General features: G+C 34.6%; 1 protein-coding gene across 5 annotated transcripts in view; it reads left to right on the top strand.

Moving 5' to 3' along the window:
* Positions 1–13,825, top strand: part of LOC110462475 (neutral cholesterol ester hydrolase 1-like) — a 39,571-nt gene extending 25,746 nt beyond the window's left edge. For 4 of the 5 annotated variants that reach the window (XM_021516438.1, XM_021516434.1, XM_021516436.1 and 1 more), the window contains exons 2-7: positions 9,646–9,860; positions 10,413–10,532; positions 11,234–11,351; positions 11,745–11,808; positions 12,235–12,356; positions 12,612–13,825. In XM_021516438.1, the coding sequence (XP_021372113.1) occupies positions 9,711–9,860; positions 10,413–10,532; positions 11,234–11,351; positions 11,745–11,808; positions 12,235–12,356; positions 12,612–13,273 (1,236 nt within the window). In that variant the 5' untranslated portion in view covers positions 9,646–9,710 and the 3' untranslated portion in view covers positions 13,274–13,825. Of the gene's footprint in view, positions 1–6,390; positions 6,734–9,645; positions 9,861–10,412; positions 10,533–11,233; positions 11,352–11,744; positions 11,809–12,234; positions 12,357–12,611 lie in introns of those variants that run through there. The other variant, XM_021516435.1, reaches the window with a different exon arrangement.
* Positions 13,826–15,391: the final 1,566 nt, after the last annotated feature.

Raw genomic sequence — 15,391 nt, 5'->3', positions numbered from 1 at the left:
ATATATCATATATCAAAATATCCTATGAACAAAATCATCTGTGAACAGCTTTGTCAATATTTTGTTCACAGAAGTGTCGTAAATTGAAACACTACCGGGGTCATGTATCAGAATGCCAAAAAAACATTGACAAATTTATATGAGAGTGGTATACTTTATTACAGAATATAACCGTCATTTAAAATGTATCAATCGTTTTCTAACAAATAGCATATTTATGCTGTAGCCATATGATACATAGTTATACTATGTATAATTACATGATGTACATGTATAATGTTTTTTCGATAATATTGTCTAACAAACAAGGGCTTTGTGTGAAGTCAATTGTTCATGAAACAAAAAATTAAAACCTTCAGTAAGCAGAGATTAAGATTTGAATAGATGGTTGACTTGAAACGAGAAACATGCTGAATGTTCACATGTTATTATGTTGACCTATATGTAATACATGTAGCTGGTTTAAAGATGATGAATGGCAGACTACTTTTGCCGGCACCCGGCTTTTAATGAGAACACTGGTAGGAATAGCAAAACATATGTCTTTGGTACATTTTTGTTTTGTTTATACCTATAAATCATCGCATGTTGCATCACTCCCTTGAATTTTTGATTGTGTGAATGATTGATCCTACCATATATTGTATCAGTTTATACTAACCGTACGCAGTTCTGTATGACTATTAACATTGTAAGTTTATGCAATGAACTGTAAAACCGTGACGAACAGATTAGCAAACAGTTGTTTAGTTTAAATATTTTTTTACTGGTTATTGGTTTACTGTGAAAAATAACTATTTTAGAGAAACGAGGGCCGTGAGCATGTGTTTCATTTAACGTATTTGTGAACTAGTTTAAGGACCCGGTACTGACATCACTGGTAATTATAGCGAGATGTCGAGCATGACCAGAACCCTAACGGTCAATGCACACGAGTACTATTAGATGTACACACCTAGTATATATATACGAACATTTACTTCTAATTGATAGCTTTTCGCTATATTACAGGTAATGAAGCTGTGATGTGGGTCACTAGACCAAATTTGTACTAGATTACGTACACACTTGAATTGCGATCACGTGCACATGTAAAATGTCAGTTTCACAATGAAGTTTTTACACGATGTGTATAGTAACAGGTTAAGTCAAGGTATGGAGACAGTTTGGCCGTTATTCTGCTATTTTAAGAGTTTTTTTACCATACAAAGAGAAGCAGACTTTAAAGGTATTTATCAAACAAGTGTTGATTAGGCAAATGTTTGTTGAGTCCACAGGCTGGGGCAACAGTCTAAATCTAAGTCTCTTTGTAGGCTAGGGGAATATGCCTTAACGTAGCGTGAAGCAGAATGCGTTTTCTTAACCGGGGATAGCATGCTGTCGGGTAAGAATTAGAGTTAGAATGCTCAGACTAGGATTAAGTAGCGTGCTTTAACATGGCCAAATCGGGCTGTTGTATTTATTCCTGGAGTAGCGTGATGTATGTTGACCAGGAGTAGCGATGTGTATGTAGACCGGAAGTAGCGTGGTGTATGAATACCGGGAGTAGCGAGGTGTATGTAGACAGAGAGCAGCGAGGTGTATGTAGACCGGGAGTAGCGTGGTGTATGTAGACAGAGAGTGGCGAGGTGTATGCAGACAGAGAGTGGCGAGGTGTATGTAGACAGAGAGTGGCGAGGTGTATGTTGACCTTTACTTTAAAAAAATGACGCATATCTAAATATAGCTAGGTTAACGTATCATTGATTGATAAAACTTAAAATAAGTTACGTTTTTTTTAATAGCTTAGCTAATAGATACGGAATGATACACAGACTAATAGAAATAGATCATATAAAAATAGATTATAGATATCATGATCCCGTTACACTCAAAGGTCTCATTAAATTAAAAAGTGATTAGCCAACACGAAAAGTTAAATTTAGTATATTCTGACAAGACATCAATACAAGATCTATTATCAAAAAATATATTATATTCTGGGTGCATTTCTACTTTATCGTGTCAGTTTACATACTAAAACTATTTCACTTTACAGACATTAATATGTATACAATATTAACCCTGATTGATGGAATATGCCTCTCATGTTTCCCTTAGTCTGGATAGAGTACTGCATTCCAAAGACGGAGAGAATATGATGATAAACTTCAAGCGGATTGACTTGATATGTAGTAGACTAATACGTGCATGTGCACTCAAAAAGGGAATTTAAAGAGTCGATGCTAATTAATAACTAATAGTTGTGTAAAATGTGATATATTTGCAAACTTTGTTGCTATGAACACTCTCTGTATAAAGACCCATATACACAGTGTGTACTAAGACCGATGTACACTCTCTGTATATAGATCAATGACCAGTCTGTATAAAGACCATTGTATACAGTCTGTATAAATACCAATGTATACAGTCTGTTTAAAGACCAATGTATACAGTCTGTATAAAGACCCATATATACAGTCTGTATAATGACCCATATAAACAGTCTGTATTAAGACCAATGTATACAGTCTGTATCTAGACCCATATATATACAGTCTGTATAAAGAACAATGTATACAGTCTGTATAAAGACCAATGTATACAGTCTGTTTAAAGACCAATGTATACAGTCTGTATACAGACCAATGTATACAGTCTGTATAAAGACCAATGTATACAGTCTGTATAAAGACCAGTGTATACAGTCTGTATAAAAACCAGTGTATACAGTCTGTATAAAGACCAATGTATACAGCCTGTATAAAGACCAGTGTATACAGTCTGTATAAAGACCAATGTATACAGTATGTATAAAGACCAATGTATACAGTATGTATAATGACCCATGTACATAATCTGTATAAAGACCCATATATAGTCTGTAAATAGACCCATGTATACAGTCTATATAATGATACATGAACACAGTCTGTATAAAGACCCATAAATACAGTCTGTATAAAGACCAATGTATACAATATACATAAAGACCAATGTATACAGTCTGTATAAAGACACATGTACATAATCTGTATAAAGACATATATACATAATATGTATAAAGACATATATACAGTCTGTATAAAGACCAAAGACCCATATGCACTGTCCCTTTAGAGATTAGATAGCACACTGATTGTCTGTATCTGTAAGAGATATCACAGCGCGTATGTAATGATGACGTATGAAATCCACGCGCATTAAATGCGATACCTAGACATGTAACGGTGGCCGAGATCTCAACGCGATAACACTAAGCAACAAAATATGAATGGTTGTTGAAACTTTGTCTTACTCCAATCCAAAGGCAAAAATATGTACAGAGTTATGCGTATTCAACACATTTACCATATATGAAGCCGTCGAACAACATTGGTCAATGTGTTGGGTTTTAATAAATTGATAAACAAAAATCTTTTTTTTTTTCAAGTATATTCATGTATACAAATATGTCATTACCTTCAATATACTCCGAATAAAGTAATAATTTTATCCATTTCTTTCCCCCTCCACGAAAACCCTGAATACCTATATAACTGTACTGTTGATATATTTCGTTCGATTTTCCACGATGAATTTCTTAATCGCTCACCTGTCAATTTGTGAAAATATTTTTTTAACTGAGGATAGCGATTCGTGTTGGTAGCAAACATATGGATCCCGTTGAATTTGTTTTCGGAAAATCTCCAATTATCCTCAATTCGAGTAAACTTCCGTTGAAAATGCAAAACAATAATCACCAGATTTTTTCTAGATAAAATGTTAAGGAACTCTGCCAGAATCGTGCGGGTTAAACATAAACAAAGAGGATTTGATTATTGAAAGTTTTATTCTAAGTTGTATTTTAAGTTCAAATGATATATTATCGCATAGCTTTACTGACAGGATATATTAATGTAAACAGTTTAAAGAAAATTTAAAATAATATTATTGAAACTAGTTCAATCATATATACATGTAACAAGGTATATCTTGTTCGTAATGACCGCGTTCCCACCGCGGAAACATGTAGTATTAACTATCCTATCTTCAGCACAGACACTATAATACGTCATAGTTATATTATAGAACACTATAATTGTACAACAGGGACGATGCAACACGTGGTAGTACAACAAACAAGGGATTAACACAGAAATGCGGATATCACAACAAAACATATTTACCACGGAATGCTTGCATAATAAAATTTGAGGTTACGTACATTTGTACGTCTAAATCCTCTACGGGGATGGATTACTGAATTTTGAACAGTCACATTTCTTGGAAAATCATGTGACATTTTTTCGCCTCAAATACTGATTTAAAAATATCCGCCATTCAATTAGGAAAAAAAGGCGAAAAAAAGCCAAAAATCTATTTCACAATTCCATAGAGTATGAATTATCAACCGGATTTACTTTTCATCGTATGGGTTTTTCCCAAGAAAAGAAAGGGCACTCTTAGATATCTTATTACCCCATGCTGAATACTACATGTATTTTATAACCAAGGACCATTATAACCTTGCACCCTAATGGAAATGGTGTACATTAAAGAAGGTATGTAACAAAAAAAGCTTACAGGATGTGATCATTGTCACAAAATACATTTACTATGATAAAATAACTTTGAGGGTGTATATGAATGGACATCAAACAAAATTATATTATAGTACGACATAAATGACCGGTCGCGTTGACCTTTCTTTTGAATATTCATACTGATCGGTTACATTTATTGTGTAGGTATGCTAACGTATCGACACACCTGTAATCAATATGATAGTCGGAGGTCAACCTTACAGATAATTGTAGTCAGGCTTAAGTATGTCCCGCATCTTGCTTGCTGGTTTGTTAGGGCTGCAGTTTGTCCATCAGGCAAACAATTAGGAAAAATTGATTGAGTAATGATAGACTGCAGGCGAAATATGATGTCACCTGCAATTTTGGCGTCGTTGTGGTTTGCAGTGAACTTGTCAAACAATGCATTTAGGGGAGTTTTCGTAAGGATTTCTTTAGTCGATCATAGACTTGCTTAGATAGTTGAACACAACCTGTACAAATCAGGTAGCACAACTCTATAAAACATGTGTCTTCCTTTGGTACTGGATTGTGTTGTTGTTGTGAACCACTCACATTTTAAACAGAATCGTAATCTGCAACCAAACTCTATGAAACTCGGGTAAGATACAAAATTCCTTGAAAAAGTTCAATGAAAATACGACGGACTCTTACGAAAATCTAAGCGTCTTCGGCATCATGGACGACAACGCCATGCAAACCAAGGTCAAATTCAAGTAATGCCAAGTTGACAAAGAAAGAAATGGGGTAGTGACATAGAAAGCACGGTTTTTGAAATGAGATGTTCCCCTGCATTTCGAAAACAATGATTTGTATTTGGCGACAACACCACTGCATAATCATGGTTTCTGTCCCTTGTTAATTATAAGACCATTGAATAATTACAATGCTGTTAATATTAAAACGTTTGAGATCTTAAGCTTTTCCTTTTCTACTATAAACACATCATAATACAAACACATAAGAAATATTTAATGAGGATAAAGTCGTACTTTAATTTAACTACAAATGTCATGAAGAAATTATGAAGTATATTATTGCCAGAGAAACAATTACCTTAAAGGAACTATGACGAAATATTTCATATTCATCTTTTTTACGTTTTTATTTTGTAAAAGATGTGACTTGTGAGTGCAGCGTGCGTCATTATGATTGTGTTGAAACAAGTTTTATATAAATTGTATCTAGGTAAAGATGTTTTCGCGTAAAATTACGTGTCAATCTAAATATGCTGCTTAATTATTGAGCCAAGGACAGAACATTCTCAAAGAGAAAAAACTAGTAAATCAATACGAGTGTTTCCGTTTATTCAATCAGGATGTATATTCGAATGTTCTCAGATATTGTGTTGAGTGTATTTATATCAGTGTGACCTTATAACAATGCATTATTGACCCGGACGTCGACCAGGAAAAAAACTGCGAATCCGTTTCTACAACTTGCTCACAAGGAAGTCGACATAATTATACAAATTTAAATCATGACAACATAACTGCATGTACTTCATGGTTCCAAAGCTTTATTTTTCAATAAATTACAGTTTAAGATTCTCTATCATTATCGGATACATTTAGAAGAAATAGGCATGACTTATGGATATTCGTAAAAAAACCCACAACATTTTGGCAATTTGACAACAAGGAAGTATCAGTCAATTAAATAAGAAATTATCTAGAAATCATCAAATTACTATTAAATTGAAACCGTGAACAGCGGTGAACACCACATCATTTAGCATGTATTACTGGATAACCCTTGACAGTTTTTGGAGTGCGACCGGTGAATAATACGATTCATGAATCGAAGGTGGCAACGAACGCATCCATGTGTGAATTTCTGATCAACATTCCCACCTTACGAGTCATATTAGCCTGTCAATTATATACATATTGCGCCCGCGACTTAAATATTAATCAAACTGTCTAGCGGTAGAGTGGGATATGGTCGACGTCTCCTTGGTGCCGTGGTGTGTTGACTGAAAGTGATTGATTTCAAATCAGCTTACATCACAATTTATAACTTGTTCGAATACAATATTAAGCACGTTTGTATTTTATACAAAGTGCATGTATTGTTCAGCAGATTTTGGAAATTAAGTTCAGTGAACTTACACCACTTGGCACTGAAGATGTCTGAAGCCGCAATAATGGAGCGGACGATAGTGACATTGGACGTCATGTCAATTAGTAAGTTAAACGTTTAAAGGCTGTATGCTTATATATTATTTACATGTCGGTATATTCTGCCGGGAAAGCATAAACACATACAGTTACCACATTAATTACTCATTTACAGCTGACAAAATTGTATTTAGTCATCCTCAAGATGACGCTTGATAATTGGAGTTTCGATTTAGTTTTTGTAATTTGACGTTATTTCATTTCCCTGTTTTGAATTGCAGTTTAATATTTCTTATGAATGATATTATATTTTTTATATTTTTTTCTTCATAATGTTTTAAGTTTTTGAATATAAACTTTATCTATTTCACAACTTTCTTACAAACTCTTGTTGACCCGCATGTTAGCGCGGGGGGGGGGGGGGGGGGGGGGGGGGGGGTCTTAATATGAGAGGAAACTGGAGTACTCGGAGAAAACCCATGCGGTAAGGCAGATGACTCATTATCTTTTCACGTCCGAACGGGAATTCGAATCCCGGCCGTCTTAGTGAATTGCGGGTGCGTTATCCACTACGCCGCCCGACTGGCCCTTTATTTTATCCGTAACTGTGGTACGGGTCAGCAATAATACGTACGTTACTACTATAACAACTGTGGTACGGGTCAGCAATAATACGTACGTCACTACTATAACAACTGTGGTGCGAATCGTCGTCTGTATAATACCGGTATTATAACTGTATTATGTGTTACCTGTAACACTTACGGCCCTTATTGTGTATGGTACCACTTTAATACCTTAATGATGTTTTATACATTCTAATCATGCTAGGTATATCCTATTTGAATTCGTATTCATTATTTATGAAGATATTTTTTGTGTTATCACAAAGACATTTTGATAAATTTAGTAATGATTATATTTCAGATGTTATTTGGACATTTTAACAGCGATAACAAATTTACCAAAGAGGCAACTTTTTCGGATATCGTTTTCATCTGTTTTTATTTTCAATTACATGTGAGATGATCCCAGTATTTCTCTGTTGTGTACACAGTAGTGTGTGTAGTAAATATGTTGCAAATGTATTTTGTAGCCAGTTAGGTCCTCGACTTTGTACTGAACACACGGATACATTTTGAAAAGTCCAGAATATTTCTCCGTTAAGTCCGAAAGTCATCCTCAATTACATTTCATAGTTAGCTTGTATCAAATCTTACGTCATTATTTAAACGACATAATACGTGTTGAAAAAACACGTGTGAGTTACCTGACAACCCTTGAGAGATAAATTCATGACCAATTTATTTTGACCTTGAGCGATCTTAAATGTACTGTTAAATTGCATATGTGTATGGAGGAAATACTTGTAAGTGCGATTTACTTCAAGGGACCATTTAACTCGCATTTATAATTACTGACGCGATGTATATACAAACGTTACGCCATGGTTGTTTACAAGCAACCACACGGTTAAAAATAAATAAACAAGATATTAAGAGTGTTCACCTGACCTTGGCGTACAAAAAGTTAATAATATCAGAGACGGTACAAAACCCATTTATAATGGTAGTTAAGGTTACGTGTGTAACCAGGTAATAGGGTGTGGTCGCCGTAGCTGTTACAGTTAGCCATCATCAAAGTGAAGGCGTCCGTGTACTAGGTATATTCAGATTACGCCTGTTTCATTATCTTTTAAGTTAATATTCCCAGCCATATCACGGTATCATCGATATGCAAATTTGTTGTTTGACCAGGACTATTGTTTTAAATTAACTTGTCCTTGTTAAATACAAAGTGTTTTATCACTTTGATAAAAATCTATATAAAAAGATCTTGTTTAAACATTCTATTTTTTTCTTCTCTTAGATGTCTATATAGACAGGCTCACTTTTGCCTCTGTGTTTTCCCTCGACGTCAATATGTACATCTTAACAACACCAAGTACCTGCTATAATCACATTTATTACCGTGTTTTCCTGTTCGGGCCTCATTTAACCTCAATTACTCCCAAGTCGATTACTCTTTGCTCTACCTCAAATTAATTTCCACAGATGACATTAAAGTTGAAAGGTTTTTGTCAGTTGCACATGTTCACGTCACAAACGGCATCTATTAATTATTTCTATTCCTTAATAAGTTTTGTTCTTGGCATACCTATCGATTAATTATCATCTATAACAATGTATGTTGATTTTAATTAGACTTCTTTCACCTCTACTTGTGACAGATACATGTGTTTAATATGGTATACCGAAAACCTAAAGTACAAAAAAAAAATCTTTTCAGTTTGAAATGCACAGTTCCTTGTTGGCTCATACCGTAAATGTTCTTTTAAAGCATATCTTGGTTAGTTTTTGTTTTATCTTCGAGTAATTACATTATCGTTTCTCAAAGTCAAAGTCGATTAAAAATATATCCCTGACATATCATGACACATAAATAGACGATGATTATACATGTTTTCGAAGCTTTGAAACCTCGATTTTGATCCAATTTCTAACGTTTGGGCAGAAATTCCATGTTTCCCTTGCCTACATATGATAGACTTTATTAATCTTTAAAACGATGACGAACTCCCCAGAGGCACAGTGTTTCCGTACAATTAGTGCAGTACATACTTACAGCTGACGGGCGTGGGATGATTAGATACACAAATTTTAGGCGGCCCCCGCTTTTGGCATACTTTATTAAAATGTAGTTACTCTCGAACAGTGCACCCACGTTGATGTTGCGTATCTCCCTGCAGTCATCACATAAACATCTTTGTACTAGAAAGAAAAAGAAAGAAGTGGGAGTATATTAAACCGGTTTAACGCCTTTTCACGCTTGCTAATAAAGATGTTATTAGATAAATAAATCTTAGCAAATTAACAGATCATTCAAGCACAACAAGGCATTGATATTGTATAATTAACTAATGTTAAGTAAAGAAACAAAATGAAATATAATGGAATAATATTCTTATGTTATACCAGGTCACGCTAGCGTGCAGCTCTTGACCAGGGCGTTGGTAGAGATCCGATTGTCCGGAGCATCCAAGATGGCCGGAATCAGCCGGAATACGTACCTGTTGTGGGGAGGCATCCTCATTACACTGGCATTCTATCTTCATACCCCATTCCCGAACGAAGCTGCGGAACCATGGAAACAAAGAATTACGTCAGCTTCTGTTAGAATTATCAACGACTTGGTAAGCGTATCTGCCATGCTTTAGTGTGGAAAAGTCTTTATTGCCTTTTTTTGTTTTTAAAATTCTTTGTGAGAAAAAAAAATTCCAAATAGGAATATTGTTTATATATATTGTGTGTGTTTGTGTTATGAACGTCAATTATTATTTTAATATGCTCATTATGCCTTGTGGTTGTGATATGAAACTATAAGTAAATATTAATACAAGGGCGCAATCGAAATTAAACGCCGATACGGAAATTGCGATGACAACAAAACAAAATAGCATAACTTACCCGCAGCAAAACCCAGAGTCGTTATCAGGTCTCATATAATTGTTCAATCCAAAACAATATTACTAAATATGGCATGCTTATATTCTTCTTATCAAATAATCCAATGTTTATAAAATAGATATGTCATCCCATAAATAATGCGATATTGAAGATCATGGTGCATTACCAATGTGGAGTTTCAGCTATCCTGTAGAAAACGCAGGCTCGTATTGATATTATTGATTGTGAACTTTTAATAGTTAACACCTGATTATATCATTTGTATTCCACGCTGACAGAGTTTTCTGGGCCAGCTCCTTGGAATAGCGTCATCTGTTAACATAACGCGTGTTCTGAGTGAAAGTATAAAACACCTCAACACTGCCTCACTGCAGTCAGACATCCGGCAAAAAGTACAGGTAAGAACATAAACCTCTTTATTGACAATGAACGCATCATTTCTTATATCAAAACATGTTCCAAACATCGTACGGATGTGAATGAAAAACAGCCTATTGACGATGTTTGTATTAAATCGTATATGCATGCTTAACTATCTTTTTCATTTCCAAATAATGTTATTGTTGCAATTAGCAATTGGATTGGGCATAAACATTGCCTATAAAAGCCCTTTCCATGTAGATAGACAAACATTCAAACATATACATGTACTGCATGTAAATTAAAGATTAATATACTAAGTTGAGGTAGATACAGTTTAGGGTAGGCCGAACCAATAAGCCAGTTATATATATATATATATATATATATATATGCATAGAGATTAGCATTGGAATATCAGAGGTTTTAACATGGTAGATCTAGTGTTTGGTTAGGGCACTGTCACTGTACACAGTGCCATATTAACCAATTATACTAGAATTGCAGGAAATCAATGATACATAATGTAATTTGTGGTACAATACAGTTAAAACCTTCAGATTTTTCTATATAATCTAAAATATCTATTAGTAATGTATAGTTAATATCTTAAAGTAAGGCGGAGAATGCCCTCGTATGGCAATTGCAGTTTTGACAACATCTACAAGACATATTCGTATTATTTATGCCATGGTTAAGTTTTAAGTTTACATTGAGATATCTGAACGCCTTGACTTAGGTAACAGATGAGACGTTTGACGGAGTACCTGTGCGGGTATATAAGCCGACAAGCACCAAGACATTACTTCCCGGTGTCGTACATATCCACGGCGGGGGGTGGGCTCTACTTAGTGTCGGTAAGTCACAATGAATATTAATACCACATCTGATATTGTTCATGGATCATCAACATACCAAAATCCAACTAATTGAAATACATAGACAGTTGTGTTTCAAGTACAGATGTAGGTACACCAAACGAAAATATATACAGTGACTCCATTCATAGATAAACCTAGACACACAAATGGAACTGAACCGTTAAAATTTGTAAACCTTCAATAACTCATTTGAAATGCAAATAGGTCTGAAATATTTCTACTTTTTGAATATCTCATATTTTGTTCTAATTTTTTATAATGAAACAGATTCAATTCCAATTTTTCATAATATGAAAACCTTATCAATCCTAAGACATATATGTCTATCGGGATTTGTATACTAATTCGAAGACTACATTTATTTGATAGATGCCTACCATGCCTTTACCATAGAGCTGGCTCTCAAGACCGAGGCGATCGTGGTTTCAGTAGAGTAAGTATATCTATTCTAATGTCCTGAGGACCTAAACTCAGTAGGCGTCGGCAGTCGTTAAAGGGGCAAATATTGAAACCTTATTTCACTTTTTGTTCTCAGAATTAGTCACGATGTAAAAATGTTCCTGCAATGTATCATTCATAATATGTGATTATGTTCTCAGATACACACTATTTTCGATGGTTTTCGGTCATAACACAGCCGCAAAGATTACCTTGCATAAGACAGGACAGAAGATGCAGATAGGTCATGATACAACCATTATCGAGTTGCTATACGATGCAGATAGGTCATGATACAACCATTATCGAGTTGCTATACGTACAGTGAAATCTACCTTAAAAAAATACCTAAAGGAGATAGTGAAAGTCTGAATATATTAGTGGGTGTGATATTTTATAGAATATTGAACTGTTCTAACAGGTACAGACTGTCCCCTGAACACCGTTTCCCTGTTCCACTTGACGACTGCGTTACTGCCACGAAATACATTATACAGAACGCGAAGAGACTTGGCGTGGACAGCTCGAGAGTGGCTGTGATGGGTAGGTAGTTAACAGTGGTTATATAATTTACACGGTATATGGTATTGTTTTTTTAATTAACAGTTATTTCATATATGTTGTTTTGCTTGATCTTGTGATAATCAATCCATAGTATGTATATTATTGATACAGGAGGTTAATAAATTTATCAAAATAAAAAGTCTTTATTTTAAAAGATATGCAAAATAGTAATAATGATAAATCCAAACACTTTCTTTTATATGCACGCACTAAAATTGCCTTCCCCCCACGTAGGTGACAGTGCAGGCGGTAATTTAGCAATGGCCGTGTCTCTGAGAATGGTGGCTGAAACTCAGCTTCCAAAACTCAAGGTCCAGGCTCTGCTTTACCCAGCCCTGCAGGCTATGGATTTCAACACACCCTCTTACCAACAGTACAGTCAAAAGCTGCGCAAGTGTCCCTCGTTTGCCACCAAGGAGATCCTTGTACGATACTGGCAGCTATACGCTTTCGGACACGAGGGATACACGTCAGATTTTTACGTGAACAACCACACAACACTGGCTCTGAAGGATTCCAAGTACGCTGAATACGTAAACCACAAGCATTTACCCTCGAAGTATCTCGTCAAAGATAAAAACCCTGCAGTATGGAATACAGAGAATGGAAACACCGCTAACGAAATTGAAAGCATCATAACAAACCCGTTTTATGCCCCGCTGATGGCCTCAGACGAAGAGTTACGGAACTTGCCAAAGACATATATCATGACGGCTGAGTACGACTGTCTACGTGATGACGGTTGGATCCTTGCTGACCGCCTCAAGTCTCTACAACTAAGTTGTAAACACGATCATTATGACGGGTACGAACACGGCTTTGCTTTAATGCTTCATTATGATGTTCATGGAAAATTAATGAATAACATTGTTCAGTATTTCCAACATAATCTATAGTTGTGCCATCAGATTATAGTATGTTCTATTTTGTTGATGTATACTTAGTCTTGTACAAATCCACCTCCAAATCAGAGTATTTAAGAAACATTCAAAACGCAGAGAGGGGAAAGAATAACTAGGGAAAGTGATCAATTATATTTTATATTATATCTATCTGTCATGTCCTAGAACATATACGACGGTTATCTCCCCTGTTCTGTAGATACATTCGCATCTTTGCAAGATATTTCGTTTAAAGTTGCAGTTACATTATAAAGCGTTATTCCGTCTTTTCGTATTGCAGAGTTATCTGCTCTTGTGAGCTGGTATTGATTGTAACGTCGTTAGTTTGTGTGAGGAAATAACGTCGTTTTATCAACGATTTATGACGTTCCTCTTATAAACACATGACGTAACAATCAATACCTGCTCACAAGAGCAGATAACTCTGCAATACGAAAAGACGGAATTATGGTGTGTATGACAATCTTGTTATAGAATACGCATGATTGTTATCAATTGTCAATGTCAAAAAGTGGCTTATACTACGCTAGTTTGAATAAACAGACAGAAATTATTACATCATCGTTTAATATACTTTCTTGAACATTGTAAATCTTTAATGTACGAAGCCCCGTTGTATGTATTGGTAATAAGGATATTCACATGAATGTAATGAGGCACTACCAGATAAAATGGCACATATAATTATTTTCCTATGACGTCATACTATTATGCAAATATTTCGGTCAGTGTGTGATAAAATGTCACGATTATGATTGACATCGTTCAGCATGTGTTCTATGCTTTTTACCTCAGATGTCTCCCGTCTGTTTGTAGCGTTATTTTGGTGTTATCATATATGTTGCTATGGGAACATGAAGATAGTAGACCGAGTTTGTATGTGTTTAAGAATGAATTAATGTTGTTGACAGTTATAATGCCGAAATATTTTCGATTTTTTTTATTTTATTTCCTATATATGTAGTGATTCACTGCGTATATGTTTAAGAGGTATTGTGCGAATTGAAATTCCACTACACAGTTGTGTAAGGTAGTACAGAAAACACCTTAGATTTAGGGTCTACGTGAACAAATACTGATTCGTGCAATTAGGTATTTCTTTTATACTAACTGAACTACTAAGTGCTTTATGCGTCTGATGATGTCGGATGAACAATCTGATACATGCTAGATTATATGATTAGCCCCTATGTGCCAAATTCATCACGTTGATACCAAAGATTTGATAAAGTGTATGTATTACTGCTATTTATATTAGACTTATTAAACTAGATAAAAAAAATATAGACTAGGAGAAGTTGTTACTATTTAAATTTGTACAGCGTATTACCAGGTATATTATTAGTCCATTTAAATACAGAAACAAACACATGTACACGCTAAATGCAAATACACGTGGTTACATAAATGTAACTGTATGAACTAGCATTTATCTTGTATTAATTTCCAAGTTCCTCTTTTAGTTACATTGTAATACGTCGTACAGATATACATTTTCCCGAAGATTGACACAGTTACCGAAGAGTACACGACATAAAAACAATCGTACTTTTAAATATTTTTAATGTTTTATTCGGGATATACTATAATGACTCATATTTCTGGCTAAATTTAGTTTTTGGTTTTATCCTCAGATATCGTGGATAGCTTGTTGTTCTAACTGCTGTAAAAGATCATAATGTTGCATTTATCAATTTGTACACATAAGAACATAACAGTGTCTGAGTAACCCGGATGTAGTGAATGCATACAAGTATTACTTAATAGTCTCACAATTTGTAGAATAATATAAGTAACATTATCTGTTATCAATAAATATGAACTTTTCATTTTGATTTGCTTCAGGGTATTTACGTGTTTGTAATATATATACACGAGATAATGCTTCAATTTTAACACAGGTAAAGGGAGACAACTTTATCTATTTCGCTTTACTTTCATTACAATAATTGACTTTTCAAAGGTACAATTGTAAACGTTTAAAAAAAATCAAAACTCGGTGCACGTGTCTGTTTCATCTGTGAATTTTTGATATGTATGCTATTGATAATCTGTTATGTTTCAGCTATTTTCTTTAAATACTATTTACTACTGTTATTTATCATAATTGAT

The sequence above is a fragment of the Mizuhopecten yessoensis genome, unplaced genomic scaffold, assembly GCF_002113885.1.
Source record: "Mizuhopecten yessoensis strain PY_sf001 unplaced genomic scaffold, ASM211388v2 scaffold10797, whole genome shotgun sequence".
Lineage (NCBI taxonomy): Eukaryota > Metazoa > Mollusca > Bivalvia > Pectinida > Pectinidae > Mizuhopecten > Mizuhopecten yessoensis.
The sequence above is the reverse complement of the archived record's forward strand: the minus strand, read 5'-3'. Positions and strand labels throughout refer to the sequence as shown.